This window comes from Denticeps clupeoides, chromosome 10 (genome assembly GCF_900700375.1).
Source record: "Denticeps clupeoides chromosome 10, fDenClu1.1, whole genome shotgun sequence".
NCBI lineage: Eukaryota > Metazoa > Chordata > Actinopteri > Clupeiformes > Denticipitidae > Denticeps > Denticeps clupeoides.
This window is the reverse complement of record NC_041716.1, coordinates 20,220,948-20,237,150: the sequence shown is the minus strand read 5'-3', so window position 1 is coordinate 20,237,150 and position 16,203 is coordinate 20,220,948. Positions and strand designations below refer to the sequence as shown.

Below are 16,203 nucleotides of genomic sequence, written 5' to 3'. Positions count from 1 at the left end.
TAACGGGCACAATAACGGTGCGTGTGTATGTATATGTATACAAAGCCATACTCACTTGTGTTGGTTTCACCTTGAACCCTGACCCCCCTCCCAGCTAATTAAACTCTGCAGCGCGCGTCCGACCGGGAGGGGCGGGGCGCGGCGAGGCGGGGCGGGGTGCGGAACGCGGCGGCTGGGTCGCTCCCGGTTCACCGGGCTCCTCCAATCGCGCAGGGTGAGTAGGCGGCCGCGTGAGATGCTCCTGCCGGGTGGATTTTTACGCGGAGACGGGATACGCGCCGCGCCGGCGGGGATGAAGGTGATGAAGATGAAGAAGATGATGAGCGCGGAGCAGGACCGCTGATCTGAGCCGGACCTGCAAACGGAGCTTCAGGTGAGCGGCGTAATATCTGCATATCTATTTATTACTGTATATCCACGTGTGAGGTTAGCCAGAAGTGTTGGGAATATGACGCGCGTGTTTGTTATTTGCATATTTAATAATTTTACCAGACTTTGTCATTGCAAAAGTCTATATCCAAAAGTGTTCTTCGAAACATGAAATTTTACAGAAAACGGCCAATGTAAGGTATTATAGTTTCTGTTGTATTTGTAGTAGTGTTAGTAGTACTGTCTGGCTTATATTACTATATAAGCGTATGGGTTGCATATAATCAAGTTTGAACCCAAAGAGTGCAGATAATCCTAAAATGTTGTTTGGCCGCATTGCAGAAAATAAATGAATAAATAATCAGCAGCTTACTGTACACAACCTCTTATTAAAGGTCCAGATATAGGACCAGACAAGCAGTTTTCTGTTCCTTCAACAAGTATCTTATCTGCCCCGGCTTAGCCGTCACCACCCTATACACATCACAGACGTGAGGAGAGAGAGCAGAGGGAGGACGAGATAAAAGTTCCGTTCTCCGTGGAACCCCTTTACAGTTCTGCACAAAAGAACCCGTTGTCAGCACCATAATGAACCTCTTCATCTCTCCACCTCACTCCTCTTCATCACTCCTTTGATAATTTACAATGGCAATATTTCCTTTTGTGCGTCCCTGGCCCACTTGAAACAGAGTCGGCTCGCTCTCTCTGTTTCTCTAATAAAAACTCATCATTCCAGTTGGCTTGGATCAGGATGAGAAGTGTGTGATGTATCGTTGGCATTTCTAATATATTTATTTGTGATACGTCCTGGCAGTGAGTGGAATGCAAGCAGACAATGAATTCAGCCCTCCTGTCTCGCTCTGTTTTTGACACACACACACTCCTACAGACTCGGCATAAAGGCACAGTCGCGGCGCATTTTCATTAAAGGTAGAAATGAAACAGCGTAAAGCAAGGGGCTCTGGACAGAGAAGGCAGATAAAGGCTCTAGGCCTGCAGATCAGTTTCTGCTGCACTCTGCTGGTTGGGGGAAATAAAGGCATCATTATGGAGGCCAAGACCAGATCCCTGCCAGCCTCCTGAGACATTAAGGCCTTCCCTCGCGCGAGAGTTGATCCATTAGTCACTTTGTGCCAAACTATTGGTGCCAAAGATAATGTGAATTTTCCCAGCACAGTTTGCTCACCACCAGTTATATAACCTTTCACGCTAAGTGACAGGACAGCTTTCAGAGACGCTTTTTTTAGGCGGAGGGTCCTTCTGTTTTTTTACAGAGGGAGAAAAGAGAGATTTTGGGCAGAATGTGCACCTTTTATTATTATGTTTCATAGCTTCTTCATTTAGATATTAATCTAAAGAATGTGACTTTCAGTGGCCCTAAGTAGCATTCTTTTAATGCTACTGATGGTGTCCGCGGATCAAGTGTTACTCCAATATAATTAATCAATGACGATTTATTCAACTCAGCATCGTGGAAGCATTCGCTTTGAGACCTCCAGTGGCACGGTGCTGCAGTGTTGTCCCTATCATAGCCCGTCTCCAGACTTTTCATTAGCCAGCTCTCCACCATCCGTCCGGGGGAATGATGTTTATGGCATCCCAGACATGGCAGGCACCGGTTTTGCTGATGCGATATTATGTCCTCAAGGGACAGCAACAAGCCAACATCCCCCTAATGCACAAAATATGGCCATAAAAGTCCATTTTGGGACGGATTTGAAATGTTTGACAGCTGGACAGTCAAATCTAGCCTTGGTGGAAGGGTGGTCATTATCATGACATGCTACCAGTTCATGCTTTTTCTCAGTTTTCTCAGGCTTTCTGCCATTTAATGCAGACATGCTGAAATGCAACAGGGCTGGAAAAGCCTCAAAATGATTTTATGTGACAGCTTGGATTATAGGTATTAATTTAATGTAATTACAAAATGTGCGGCAGAAGCCTTGTAAATGGAATGCTGTGTCACAATATATTACAGTAAGAACCAGTTCACATTATCAGATCCCCCACTGGAAGAATAGCAATGGTGATGGATTTTAATAACCGTGGTTTATAAGGTCAGTTAAGAATTCTGTCCCAGAATGAGATTTCATGAAAACAGCAACAATACATGCAGCATGTTCACTAATGTCTACTGAATATACAGAAATAAACATATCCACTGCCACGATAAGTACAGTTTTGTTATGGGTAAACTTGTGAAAGTGACATTAGAAAGCACGGTATACAACTAATAAAGTAGTAGGAAAATACAACCAATAATATTCAATATTTAAACAACATCACTGAAATGTCAGAATATACCATTCTATTTATTTCATAGGATTTTCTGTTCCGGAAAAGAAAACACTCTTATTGTTATGCCAGGCACAAAGATGCCTGCATAATACATTGCAAAATGAAATCATGTAAGACTTTAGGGTATTAACCTGAATGACAGATTACTTTTCAACAAATTTCAACAAAAAATCACATGAAAAAAAATATTTCAATCACCGACGAATGGATAAGATGCTGAAACTCCACTGGGAAATTCAACAGAATTTAAATGGCATTTTTTGAATGAAATAATACATGTTCTTGATTGTATATATCTTAGACACATGACAAGTTCTGGAGCTTAATAGCTTGCCATTCTGGTCTGTTCTCCTGTTTATCCATGAGAATTCTTTTAAAATGTCAAAAGCCTCGTGCTGCTGGAGATGAGAAAGACTTCCCATAGCTATTCCATCAAATAATCTGTTTACAGATTTACTTTTAAAATCACAAATCGCGTGCACATGTATCTGAACTGTTCTCATCAACAAAAGGTCATTCCAAGTTAACTGATCTCTTTTGTGGAATTTGCTTAAGGAGATCTTTGTGTAGTCCCTTTAGTATTAGTACTGTAGTATTACCATATACCGTATACTGATGCCTTTCCAATACCATCTGTACTATATTTTTTATCACCTTTGACCTTAAACCTGTAAACAAGCTAGGAGAAAAAAAAATACAGTGCTGTGCAAGTGTCATGCTTTAGAACAGTCAAGAGGTACAAATGAACAACAGTGTGAGGTTTATCTAAGAAGCTAAACAAATGCAAGGAACAGAAAACTGCCAAAAAACTAAAAGTTTTCTCAGGGCAGTCGGAACTGAAATGGAACAGAGATTACACAGAATACATGTGGAGTAACTGATAAGAGCATGAGACCATGAGACCAACCAAGATGTGGCGCCACCTGGTACGTCAGAGGTGCCAGGATGTGTGATGTATGACACATTACATGGAAGTAGGCTGGTTAAATATATAATACATTTTTGCAGTTGGATGCAGTAATATTTGTGCTGCAAACAAACACATGGGGGAGAAATTGTGAATTTAAATATGAGTCTTGTGTGTGGGTGGGTACCAAATAAAGATAAAAAAAAATTAACAATGATGAATTTCTTGTTACTTGTTTGTACCCTGAAAAAGACAAACAAAAAGCTTTTCTGGTGCATAATTATTTGTCATTGAGAATGTGAAATTATTTTAATAAAGAAAGTTAAAAGATCTTTCTGGCTTGCAGCATTATATGGTTGTATAAGCACCATATGGCAGATGATGACTCATTTCAATGTGATTTCACAATTTAAAATATTACTCTATTATTCTTTTTAAAATTATTATTCTATTGTTGGTCCCAGTAATGCATTTGGCTGCATTTAATTATGAGCATCAACAGATCAGTAATTAATATTTTATTTGTTCAGAATCAAATCAAATCGCAGATTCATGATTAGGTTTGTGCTTTGTGCTGCCAAGTGACTTTGAGTGTCATGCCTTACCTTATAGATACCTTACAGTTTATAGTTATGATGTCTCTTGCATTTGATGCATGAAAATGAAAACTCAAGTATTCTGTTCAAACCTTTTAGCGCTGAACCATAAATGTCACAAACATCAGTTTCAGCTTGAGTACAGGGCTTTTCCTATATATTTTCATGTTTTATTTTCTTTTAATTTTAATATCTAGCTGTCTTTCTTACTGTCTAAGCCAATAATGCATTTTAAAGATGCATTCAGGATGCATTTCATCACAAAGAGGTGTTTAGACTGGTAGAGGCCTGGCAGCAAAATGTCAGAACCAGGAAGCCAGGTAATAAGGGCTGCACACAGTCTCTCTCATCTCACCTTTAAGTGCCTTTAAGAAAGTAATCAGTTCCTACAGGTTTTCCAGGTTTTCTAGGGTCTTTAGAGGGTCTTTTTTTTTTTTTGAGACTTCTGTCCAATTTGTGTTTGCTTTGATCCTGCAAAGAGGATGGAGTGCTGTGAATGAAGAGTGCTACAACTGAGCAAGACTGAAGGCATGGATTAGCTGAGGCAACGTTCAAAGAACACTTTATTGAATGAGCTCGAAAACATAAAGAATACTACTTTATGCTGGTGTCTGTCTTCAGAGAGCATTCCCTAGCCTAGCCCCTGGCATCCAAGTGCATTTATACACTTGCTTATTGCAAACTTAATAATAATAATAAAGTTTACTAATTAATAAATGTCAGTCCACTTTCAACAGTTGGAAGGATATATATTACCTAAACATTGTCATAGGAGTTCAAATTTCATATTTGAGTCTGTCATCAAATTGGATTGGTTAACCCTAAGTTGCTCCAGGGAGACTGTCCCTGTAACTACTGATTGTAAATCGCTCTGGATAAGGGCGTCTGATAAATACTGTAACATGTAAATGTAAATGTAAATGTTTTGAGGTAAAATGACACTTAAATCATATTTGTTTCACCATTGTGAGTCTATTGTATATATAGCATAAATTTTTGTTGGTGGCAACTTAACCGAATTATGAGGGGGAAGGTGAACAGGGAACATATTGTTTGTACCATAGACACCTACCTTAAGGGGGGTTGAGACTCTTTGAACTATAATTGCTTTGCACATAGGGGTTTGGGTAGTTATGGGCTGGCATGTGCTTAATGGTTTTGATGCCTATATACAGCCCCTTAATTCTACAAGCAATTCACAAGGGATTATTGTTAAAGTGAAGGGCTGTTTTTAAATTGATCTAAAATTAAAATTTTGAAATCACTGTTTTAATGTTTCCCTATCAGACCTGCCAACCTTAGACAAATCCTGTGGTGATTGTAAGGAAACACACCAATGATCTGCATCTGTTAACACGAAAATGTCTCTGTTTTTGTTTATTAAAGAACAGAGGGGACAGACTGGATCCTATACACCTATGGTTATACTGACCTCAGACAGTTAATATGGAGTTGCTATGGAAACTGCTTCTGCTACAATCATTTGTTGGGTGTTTTGCAGGTAAGCATCTTATTAACTTTTCAAGTTATTGCCCTGTATGGTTTATTTTTCTCTTTTAGGTTAGTTTAACACTAGACAACAACTCTAGACAACAACTGAGTAAAAAACATGAAGAGGGTGTCAGACACCCCAGTGTTGTGTTGTGGTTATGCTCATTACTGAATAGAGATAGGTGTTGAAATTTAAGTGCTGTGTACTGATTTTTGGTGCTCTTATTTCTGCTTATATGAATATTTAATAATATTTTTGAAACCGTCTAGAAATCTGACTCCCTCTTCAGAACTCCTACACAAAGCTAAAAAAAAGAGTCAATGAGAAGCGGCTTATGGGGGAGAGGAGCTAATTCCAGTATTGGACTGTTAATGATTTCTGGTTTTAACTTCTTAGTACACTTTGACACCATTCCCTCACAACTCTGTGGGTTGTTGCATTTGTTGAATTGTTGGTTCCTTCTTTCCTTCCCTGTTTTTTGTCTTTATGGTTAATTGCACACTGGTTCTGAAGAATGTCGTTTGTTGAAGATAAAATATGATAAAACAGTTAGAAAGGATTTCCTTTTGTATTTGATTCTGCATTTAGGGCCAGTGCGCCTTACACAAACTTCATTTCAATATTCACCTATGAAGTTGAAGTGCTACATTTAACATTTAGACAATTAAACAAATTACATACTGACATTAAGTGCACATGTGCCACACAGACAAACTGGGCTACATAAAGTGCAAACGGGACACAAGCAGTGCAAGAGTAATATTTTACCAAAAAACATGTAGACAATGAGACATACAGCACTAAACTAGTGAATTAATAATAAATGTGCAAAGTATAATAATGCAAATATTACTGTGCAAAATGGAATGGTGCATTAATAGGTAATATTACAGATAGATAATATTACTCAATATAACAGAGGTAATGTGTGTGTCAGACCAGAGTAGAAAGTTCCTGAGTGTTCAGGTGTCTGATGGCCTGTGGGATGAAGCGGTTGCATAGTCTGGCAGTGAGGACACAAATGCTTTTGTACCTTTTTATAGATGGCAGGAGGGTGAAAAGTGCATGTGCGGGGTGTGTGGAGTAGCTTTCCGGATGCAGCGTGTGTGGTAAATGAAATGAAAGTGAAGTGATTGTCATTGTGATACACTGCAGAACAGCACATTGTGCACACAATGGAATGTGCCCTCTGCTTTTAATCTTTCACCATTGTTGAGCCATGACAGGGACCCGGGGAGCAGTGTGTGGGGACGGTGCTTTGATCACTGGCACATCAGTGGCACCTTGGCGACTCTGCAATTTTCTGATTACAGGGCTGCTTCCTTAACCGCTAGGCCACCACTGCTCCAAAAAAATTATGTCATTTAGCCTCTGTTATGTCCTCAGCCTCCGAAGAAAGTAGATATGCTGCTGGGCTTTCTTGGCTGTTGAGCTGTTCACACTGAAGATCTTTGTGTTCTTGACAATCTCCACACAAGATCCATGTTCAGTGGAAAGTGGTCCATCCATTGTCTTTGTTGAAGTCAACAATCATCTCCTTCATTTTGTCCACGTTCAGAAATAGATTGTTGACCTTACACCAGTCTGTCAGTCATTTCACCTCCTCTCTGTACGCTGACTCACTGTTCTTGATGATGAGACCCACCACAGTTGTATCCTTGGAGAACTTGATGATGTGGTTGGAGCTGTGTATCGCTGCACAGTCGTAGGCCAACAGCATTGGACTGATCACACTACCCTGGAGAGCTCCAGTGCTCAATGTGGTGGTGCTGGAGATGCTGTTCATGATCCGGACAGACTGAGGTCTCTAAGTCAGTCCAAGATCCAGAGGGAGGTGTTCAGGCCCAGTCGGCTCAACTTTGCGACAAGGTGCTGAGGAATGATGGTGTTGAATGCTGAATTGAAGTCTATGAACAGCATTTGTGCATATATGTCCTTATTGTCCAGTTGGGTGAGGATCAGATGCAGGGTGGTGGCTATGGCATCGTCCGTGGTTCGGACGATAGGCGAATTGCAGTGGTCCCAGGGTGGAGGGCAGAAGGCGGAGTCTCGAGCTTTGAGCAGTTCATGTACCTCTGCAGTCATCCACAGATTCTGGTTTGGTCTTATTGTGATGGACTTGAAGACTATGACATCATTAGTGCATTTGCTTATGTAGCTGTTCACTGATGTTGTGTACTCCTCCAAATTATGGTGTTGTTGCCATGGGTTGCAGCCTCCCTAAATATTTGCCAGTCAGTGCAGTTAAAGCAGTCCTGAAGAGCAGAAATGTCTCCTGCCAGACAGGTTCTCACCTGCTTCAGAACCGGTTTTGGGCACCTGACGAACGGTTTGTATTAGCATAACAGTGATGTGGTCTGATTGTCAGAGATGGGGGCGGGACTCAACCCGGTATGCACTGGCGATGTTAGAGTAGACCAAGGTGTTATCCTCTCTCGTTGCAAATTGATGGAATTGAGGGAGAACTGACTTGAGATTTGCATGGTTGAAATCTCCAGCGACAACGAACAGTCCGTCAGGGTGTCGCTAATAGCTCTGTACAGCACACAGAGCACCTCCTTCGCACTAGCATATACACTCCGATAATAAAAACTGAGGTGAATTCCCACAGTAAATAAAATAGTCTGCATCTCACAGTCACAAACTCCACCAGCGATGAACAGTAGGTAGAGACTAGCACAGAGCTCTGGCACCATTCCGTGTTGATGTCAGCACGAAACGCAGTAAGCCTGTCCAGCTGAATGGCAGTGTCTGGAATTCTGTCGCTGAGCCATGTCTTAGTAAAAACAAAGACGCAGCAGTCTATATTCCTGCTGGGTTGGCCGCTGAAGTTTGATGTAGCCTAGTTTATTGTTCAGGGAATGGACGCTGGATAATAGGACGGACGGGAGAGCGGGGCCACTGGATTTAGCCCTTAGCCATTTCCCGCTCCCGGTTTCTTGCTTGTGCTTCACCACTTACGGAATTTCTCTCGGGCACCAGAAAACACCAATGTGGAACCGGAGAGGCCGCTGCGAGTTACTCTCATGGAATCTTACCAGAAGCCTGGTAGCTTATCATGAAGCTTATCAACATGAAGCTCTTCCTTCCCATGGCCTGTCTATATTGCATGTTGCTCGAAACTGAGAAATATGTCATGTGTGCTGTGTGACTCAAGATAGGTTTGTGCATAGTCCATGTATGTATACTGTAGTGCTTTGCCTCTAAACGTTCAACCTAAACTTCAGTATTAATACATGGGAGTGAAATTGGTAATGTACCACCAAAGGAAGTATCACATATCTTTACATACAGAATATATCCATATATAAAAATGTAACTAAGCTACTGGTAGCTATGTCTCTGGTTCTGAAGTTTGGTCTGGAGTTTTATACTGTATTTGTTGTGCTCCTGGTTGCATATAGTCTCATGTCTCATGTCCTGGTCGGGTTATATAACTGTTGTCCTGTATTGGTGTGTGTTCAGGTTTCTTGTAATACATGCACCCATTCCTGCAGCCTGTTGCCCGAGACAATAATGTCAGAGCAAACAATCAAACAGGAAGTAATGTTAACGCTTGGTTATAAGTTAACTTCATTGTTACTTCAGTGAACGTAACCAGTTTGGATAGCCAATGAGACAAGACACTGGAACACAGCTAAACTAATTTTACCTACCTGCCCATCAGACACACTTTTTCTCTGTGAGGTTCCCCTCACAGATGTTAACGCAGCTTGAACGCACCATTGCATGATTTAAGAACAGAGTCATCTCATCTTTCTCCCATTGACTGCCAATGCCAGCAGAAACACATCAGATAAAAATTCCCTACGTGCCTTTTTGTTTTTCTACAGTTAGGTTAATGCTGCACAGTTCTGTGTGAATTAACATGGCAAAGTGTTGTGCCACTGCCTAATACTTAGCGGTATGATCTGCAAATTAGGACTCATGGGGAACATGGATCATTTGATCCTGCTTAATCCAAGCAAAAATCTGAGAATTACAGTTTTTTAAAGCCTTTGCAAGTGTGACAGATCTGCCTCATTCAGCCACTGAAGGCTCTCTCATTATTTTACAGTGCAGCTCTGCTTTAATCATCCAACATGCGGTGCCAATGCTGCTGAATGAAATTGTTTAATTATTTTTCATCCAACCTTAAAATCTTCAGGCTATGTAAGTCTTTGATTAGAGAGCAGTTATGCAAATAGAGACTTCAAACATGGAAAGATTGTTTCTGACAAGCATGTGTGGACATTATTTCTTTTTTACTCTCAACAATTCATGGGCCGTTGGATTTTTTATTGTGTGAAAAATGCCCCTCGCCTAGGTCAGTTTAACATAAGAGCCCACATAGATCGCTTTAAGTACAAACCATTTACTCTCTAATCTAATAACCAGCATCAGCAAGAGACTCACTGACCTGTTCCTTTTTGAGAAGAATTTTATTAGGTACTGTGGGTGTGAAAGGTGGAGAAATGTGTTATAATGTATTATGATGCAAGATTTGCATACCATATCTAACTGTTATGTTGACACAAATCAAAAGATATAATTTGCACAGGGTTAGCTATTCTTAAAAAAAAGTCTGCATTATTATAGTCTAGGAAACAAGTTCTGCCTCACATGGTCTCCTGTGTAATACAGTATAGGAAAGAATACATTGAATTTCAGATTGAATATGCCATCATGAATATACAATGAATATTCTATCCTGTTTGTTGGCTATGAGAGTTGGTGACCTTTGCCCAGTCATACTTGCCCAATCGTAAGTAATGGCCCTCAAACCCCCAGCTTGTTAGCAATAGGGTTCATGAGCCCTGGAAAAGGACAAGTTGTCCATTATCAACTGAGAAGTTAATTGCTATGAAAGATACTAAGATTCATCCAAACAAGTAAAACCCTGTGCTATCATCCTGTTGTCATCCTGAGAACTTCCTTACTTTTCCCAAGTTTCTTATTTTAAGCACACCCCAGCTGTCAGAAAAAAGTTCCTTGTGTAGAGGTGGAAGCAGGCTGAGAAAAGGAATGAACAATGCCACTGGTTATCGGACATGTGCTTACAAGAGGACATCTACAGAACATCCGAGGCCAAGTTATCAGCTCACCCCATGCAGAGCAGCAAGATAACATAGTAAGATAACAGTACAAAAGCTGAAAGAGAATTATGCTTTGGCTTTTCCACTCTTTTCAAGCTTCACTTTGCATGCATTTGTTATCTCCTCTAATTATAAATAGCACCCACAGAGGGCCCAAAGTAAAAAGATATACCTTTAAAAGAACATGAATTTAAAAGTGAATTTATTCATCTCAGCTCACTGCATTGTTCAGCATATCTGCAGTTTATAAATTCTTACATTTTTATAGCATTACATGTGCCCCTACATTAATGCCTACAGGAGTAGGTCATGGGCTTACAAAGAGATGGTTACTTGAATATAAAAAGGGACTGCACACACAGAAACAGTCCGGCCTGAATCTTTTTTATGTATAGGGATGAAGTCAGGTTCTACAGAGGAATGCAGGTAGATGGCCTCAGACCCAGGTAGTCATTTGAAAAAAGAGACACCAAATTATCTGCAATGGTTTCACTCATAGGAAAGACTAACATAGACTTATAGACTAACATAGATTAGTATGGGCCAGGATTTGTGCTAAATTAATTGAATTTGAAATCTGAATTTGGATTGTACAAAATGAAGCTGAATGTGATCATTTAAATCTGAATTCCAATGAAATTGAAACTGCATTATTACAACAAAAAAAAGTGCTTCAGTTTCAGTTCTCACAATTCAATTTCAGTTTATGAAGATTCACAATCCTTGCAGATCCTTGCAGGCTCACTCTACCCTGGAAGGAGGTCCCTCTCTGTATCACTCCTTCCCAAGGTTTCTTCCTTTCTTTATTCTCTCTCCTAGAGTTTTTTTGTGTGGAGTTTTTCCTTGTGCGCAGAAGGGTCAAGTGTGGGGGGTGTCAACTGTAGGGCCTGTCAAAGCCCACTGAGACATACTGTATGTGATTTTGGGCTATATAAGAAATAAATGTTGTTGTTGTTGTTATTCCTCCTCACATTTTAACCCAACTTTGGGGCATTTGATCCTCTTTATCAATAACAGTAGCCTCATCTCTGGTATGGTGCCCAAAGGTTTTAAGCATGCTGTTCCTTCAAGGCTGGAGTATAGGATGGGTATTAGGTGTCCAGCCCTCAAATGGTTCAAATCATATCTGTGTGATAGAAGCCTCTGCGTTTCATTAAGGACTCCATCTCATTTTCAATGGCACTACCCTGGTGGGGTACCACGTGGTTCCATTCTGGGTCCTTTTATATTCTCATTGTACTTACCTCCTCTTGAAGGTATTTTTTGAAAACACAATGTTTCTTTTAAAGGAGAGATGACATTAGCCTCACTACACTGGCTCCCTGTCTGTTTTAGAGTCTGTTATAAAATTAATTTATTTGTTTTTAAATCATTGCATGGCTCAGCTCCAGCATATTTGGCAGACCTACTCTGTTCTTACACTCCATATATGTTCTCTCAGGTCTTCAGACCAGAGACTATTGTCTGTTCCTAGGTCACATTATAAGCACAGATGCAACAGGGCATTTGCAGTGGCTGCCCCACATCTTGGGAATGACCTACCAATCAGTGTCGGATAGGCTCTTATGCTGGTGTTCTTATGCAGTGTTTTATGTGTTTTCATAGGCAGTCTTTTCTTAACTCTTTTAATATGTTGCGTTAAATGTTTTCGGTTTTATTCAACCCCTTGTTTAATTCGAATTGTTGCATGTTTTTCTCGTATTTAATTTTATTCTGTTTTCTTTTTATTATTTCTTTAATTGAACTTTTTGTCCATGTTCCTAATAATTTAACTTATTTTTTATTTAAATGTGCAGCACTTTGGTCAGCTCATTTGTTGTGTTAAAGTGCTTTATAAATAAATATGGTAAGGTTAATTAATTATGTGTTTATAAGGAATATCAGGTGTGTTTCCAGTTATTAAGTCAATTTAGTGAGTCTGATGTAATATATTTAATGTTGAACACAATTCATTAAAATATCTAATGAATTGTAATGAATGTTGCTTCATGGGGGCCACAAATTCCAAGTGTATTTATGCAGGGACGATACAAGCTTTACAATCCCAGCAATGTTAGTGTGTGAACAATTTCAGTGTTTACCTTCACTAGCCACAAAAAAAGAAAACATGCATTATAAAAATGCTTCATAATTAATCAAATACAATTTTGGATGTGTGAAACTGGATTCCATTACATTGTTCTTTGGTTATACTGAAAAAACTGCCTCACCTACTGTCCAATAAATACTTTCAGATTTGCATATTGCAGAAACCTGTACATTTCTTTCAAATTGAACCACCAATTTGTGACTGAGCTATATGATACAGTGTTATTATATTACAATTAAAAATGCAATTTTCTTTCAGTAAAGAGCGTGACAGTGGAGGGAACTTTGATACAGTTTAGTTGTTGTCAGAAGCAATTGGTTGTATGTTCCAGACATTCCTTTTTTTTTCTTTTGGTTTATTGCTCTTGACTTTGGTTATAGGATTTTGAGAGTATGATACCTTAGCAATATGTGTTTCTTACCTGTAGTGGCTGTGGAAGATGGTGCTTTTTAAGGAGAAAGATTGGCTTTTTATGTGGTCCATGAGCCTTGAATTGGAATCAAATATATTTTCCCTCCAACACGCCACCCACCTCCAAGGCTGTTTATTCATGCTGAGGTAAGCTCAGTGAATTCATTTGCTGTCCGCTGGTATTGAATTTGAGATTACATCTTTTTTCTTTTTTTGGACCCCAAAGTGATGTGTTTTTTCCAGAGTGGTCTGGTGTAGCGTCTGGCACCTTGGTTACAACGTACTGTGTTGAAGTAAATGAGAGATTCAACAGTTGCCATGCAAAAAGCTCTTTTGCAACGACTTCCAGCTCTGCCCAGCAGTTTTGTGCAGTAAAGATCCGTTTGGTATTTATAATTTGTTCCCGTCAGATGGATCATTTGTCAGTCTGTCTTCCCGCAGACAGCCGAGGCGTGCCGGCAGATGTTCTCACATGTTGCCTATTGAAACGATTAATCAAATGCAAATGAGCATAAATCATACTGTTGTCCTTTAAAACAGTTACATACCATGTCCTGTAGAGATTCACAAGGAACATGTTTTAACTCCACAGTCTTTTTTTTCAAATATGTTAAAATATTTATATTGTGAGTTATTTTGGTTTCAAACCTGACAACTCATGATTAATAAACTCATGATTCATAAATGTAATGCAGCACCTCAACATTCAAGTCATACACAATTTTACTACGATACAAATAGACAGACATTTATGGAGTCAATAAGTGATGGCTGTAAAGCGTGCCATTAGTTAAAGCTTCTATCAAGATAACTTTATAGTTGTGTGTGTATATACAGTGCATCCGGAAAATATTCACAGTGCATCACTTTTTCCACATTTTGCTATTAATATTAAATTAATATTTTTCCTCAGAATTCTACACAGAACACTCCACAATGATAACGTGAAAAAGGTTTTGGCAAATTTATTACAAATAAAAAAAACTGTATATAAATATAAATACTTAGTCGATGCACCTTTGGCACCAATTACAGCCTCAAGTCTTTTTGAAAATGATGCCACAAGCCTGGCACACATATATCCTTGGCCAGTTTGGCCCATTCCTCTTTGCAGCACATCTCAAGCTCCATCAGGTTGGATGGGAGGCATTGGTGCACAGCCATTTTAAGATCTCTCCAGAGATGTTCATTCGAATTCAAGTCTGTGCTCTGGCTGGGTCACTCAAGGACATTCACAGAGTTGTCCTGAAGCCACTCCTTTGATATCTTGGCTGTGTGCTTAGGGTCATTGCCCTGCTGAAAGATGAACTGTCGCCCCAGTCTGAGGTCAAGAGCACTCTGGATCAGGATGCCTTTGTACATTGCTGCAGTCATCTTTTCCTCTATCCTGACTAGTCTCCAAGTTCCTGCAGCTGAAATCCTTCCCACACCATCATGCCTCCACCACTATGCTTCACTGTAGAGATGGTATTGGCCTGGTGATTAGCGGTTCCTGGTTTCCTCCAAACGTGCCACCTGGCATTCACACACACAGGATGTCAACTGTGGGACCTTATATAGACAGGTGTGTGCCTTTCCAAATCATGTCCAATAAATTAAGATGCAGAAACATCTCATGTTGATCAGGGGAAACAGGAAACACCTGAGCTCAATTTTTTAGCTTAATGGCAAAGGCTGTGAATAGTTATGTACATGTGCTTTCTCAGTTTTTTATTTTTAATACATTTGCCCAAGCCTCAAGTAAACATTTTTCATGTTGTTATTATGGGGTGTTGTGTACAGAATTCTGAGGAAAAAATTTATTTAATCAATTTTGGAATAAGGCTATAATCCAGTTTCGACTGAACAATGTTGCACCAAGGCATGTTTTTTTATGCAGTGCTGCATTATTGTGATGCCAGAGAGAAAAGCTGCATTGGTCTAGTCTGGAGAGAATTAGATACTGCAGATGTCCTAGATGTTTGTGAAAAGCAGGGTTTCCATCATATTCCCACATTGCTACACCTTTTTCATCTTATAAAAATGCTGGTTAATTTCTTAGCACATAATTATATTTTTCTCAATGTTTTCTCAGAAACATATTTTGAAGGGAATATTGCACAGACATACAGTACAGGCCAAATGTGTTTTCTTTATTTTCATGACCATTTACATTGGTAGATTAAATTGGTGCCTTCAGTGAGAATGGTGAGAAAGGCACCAATTTAATCTACCAATGTAAATGGTCATGAAAATAAAGAAAACACATTGAATGAGAAGGTGTGTCCAAACTTTTGGCCGGTACTGTATGTCATTTTTCAGGGAAATTAAATGGAACCTGTGGACGCTGTCCAATTGGATGAAAGATAAATGGTTTTTGAATCAAGAATCATGGCTCTTGATGCCATTCATTTCCCCCCCTAAACAAATCATAATGATACTTGGTATTTGTGGTATCACCAGTGGTATCTGTGCTGTCACTTAAGTAATAAATGAGTGTACTTTGTCCACTTCTGGTTTTGAATTTGATATTTTGAGGAACACAAAAAACTCATCCAGCCATGTTAAATACGTGCAGCAGTTAAGTACTTGTCAGATCATTTTGGCCATTTTGTCCACATTGTTGAACAATTTATGGCAGAAACAATCACACGTCAGGCAAAATGTGATTTACCACTAGGAAGGTGCTGAAATTGTTCCAGATTAGGCAACTAGTACGTGTGAGAGATGTCAATCATTTAAATTTTGTTCATAAAACATCAGTAAAATGAATCTTTTGGGTGTCAGACTAGAAAAAATTCATTGAAGTTCTGACTGCCCCTTTCTTGATTCTATCTGTTTATTTCTGCAAATCTTTTTGTTTGGGAGTTCCACAGGGATGTCTATACTGTGGGACCTAAAGAGTCAGTAAAAAGTCAATCCATGCAGCAGGCTGCCTTGGTAAAGATTTTTGTTCATTATTCCAAAAAAAAAGAAAGAGATTAATG

At 39.5% G+C, this 16,203-nt stretch overlaps 1 protein-coding gene across 1 annotated transcript in view; it reads left to right on the top strand.

Moving 5' to 3' along the window:
* The first annotated feature begins 209 nt into the window (after positions 1-209).
* Positions 210-16,203, top strand: part of LOC114798342 (contactin-4) — a 52,611-nt gene continuing 36,617 nt past the window's right edge. The window contains 2 exon segments of the mRNA XM_074933651.1: positions 210-373; positions 5,557-5,671. Of these exon segments, the coding sequence (XP_074789752.1) occupies positions 5,617-5,671 (55 nt within the window). The 5' untranslated portion in view covers positions 210-373; positions 5,557-5,616.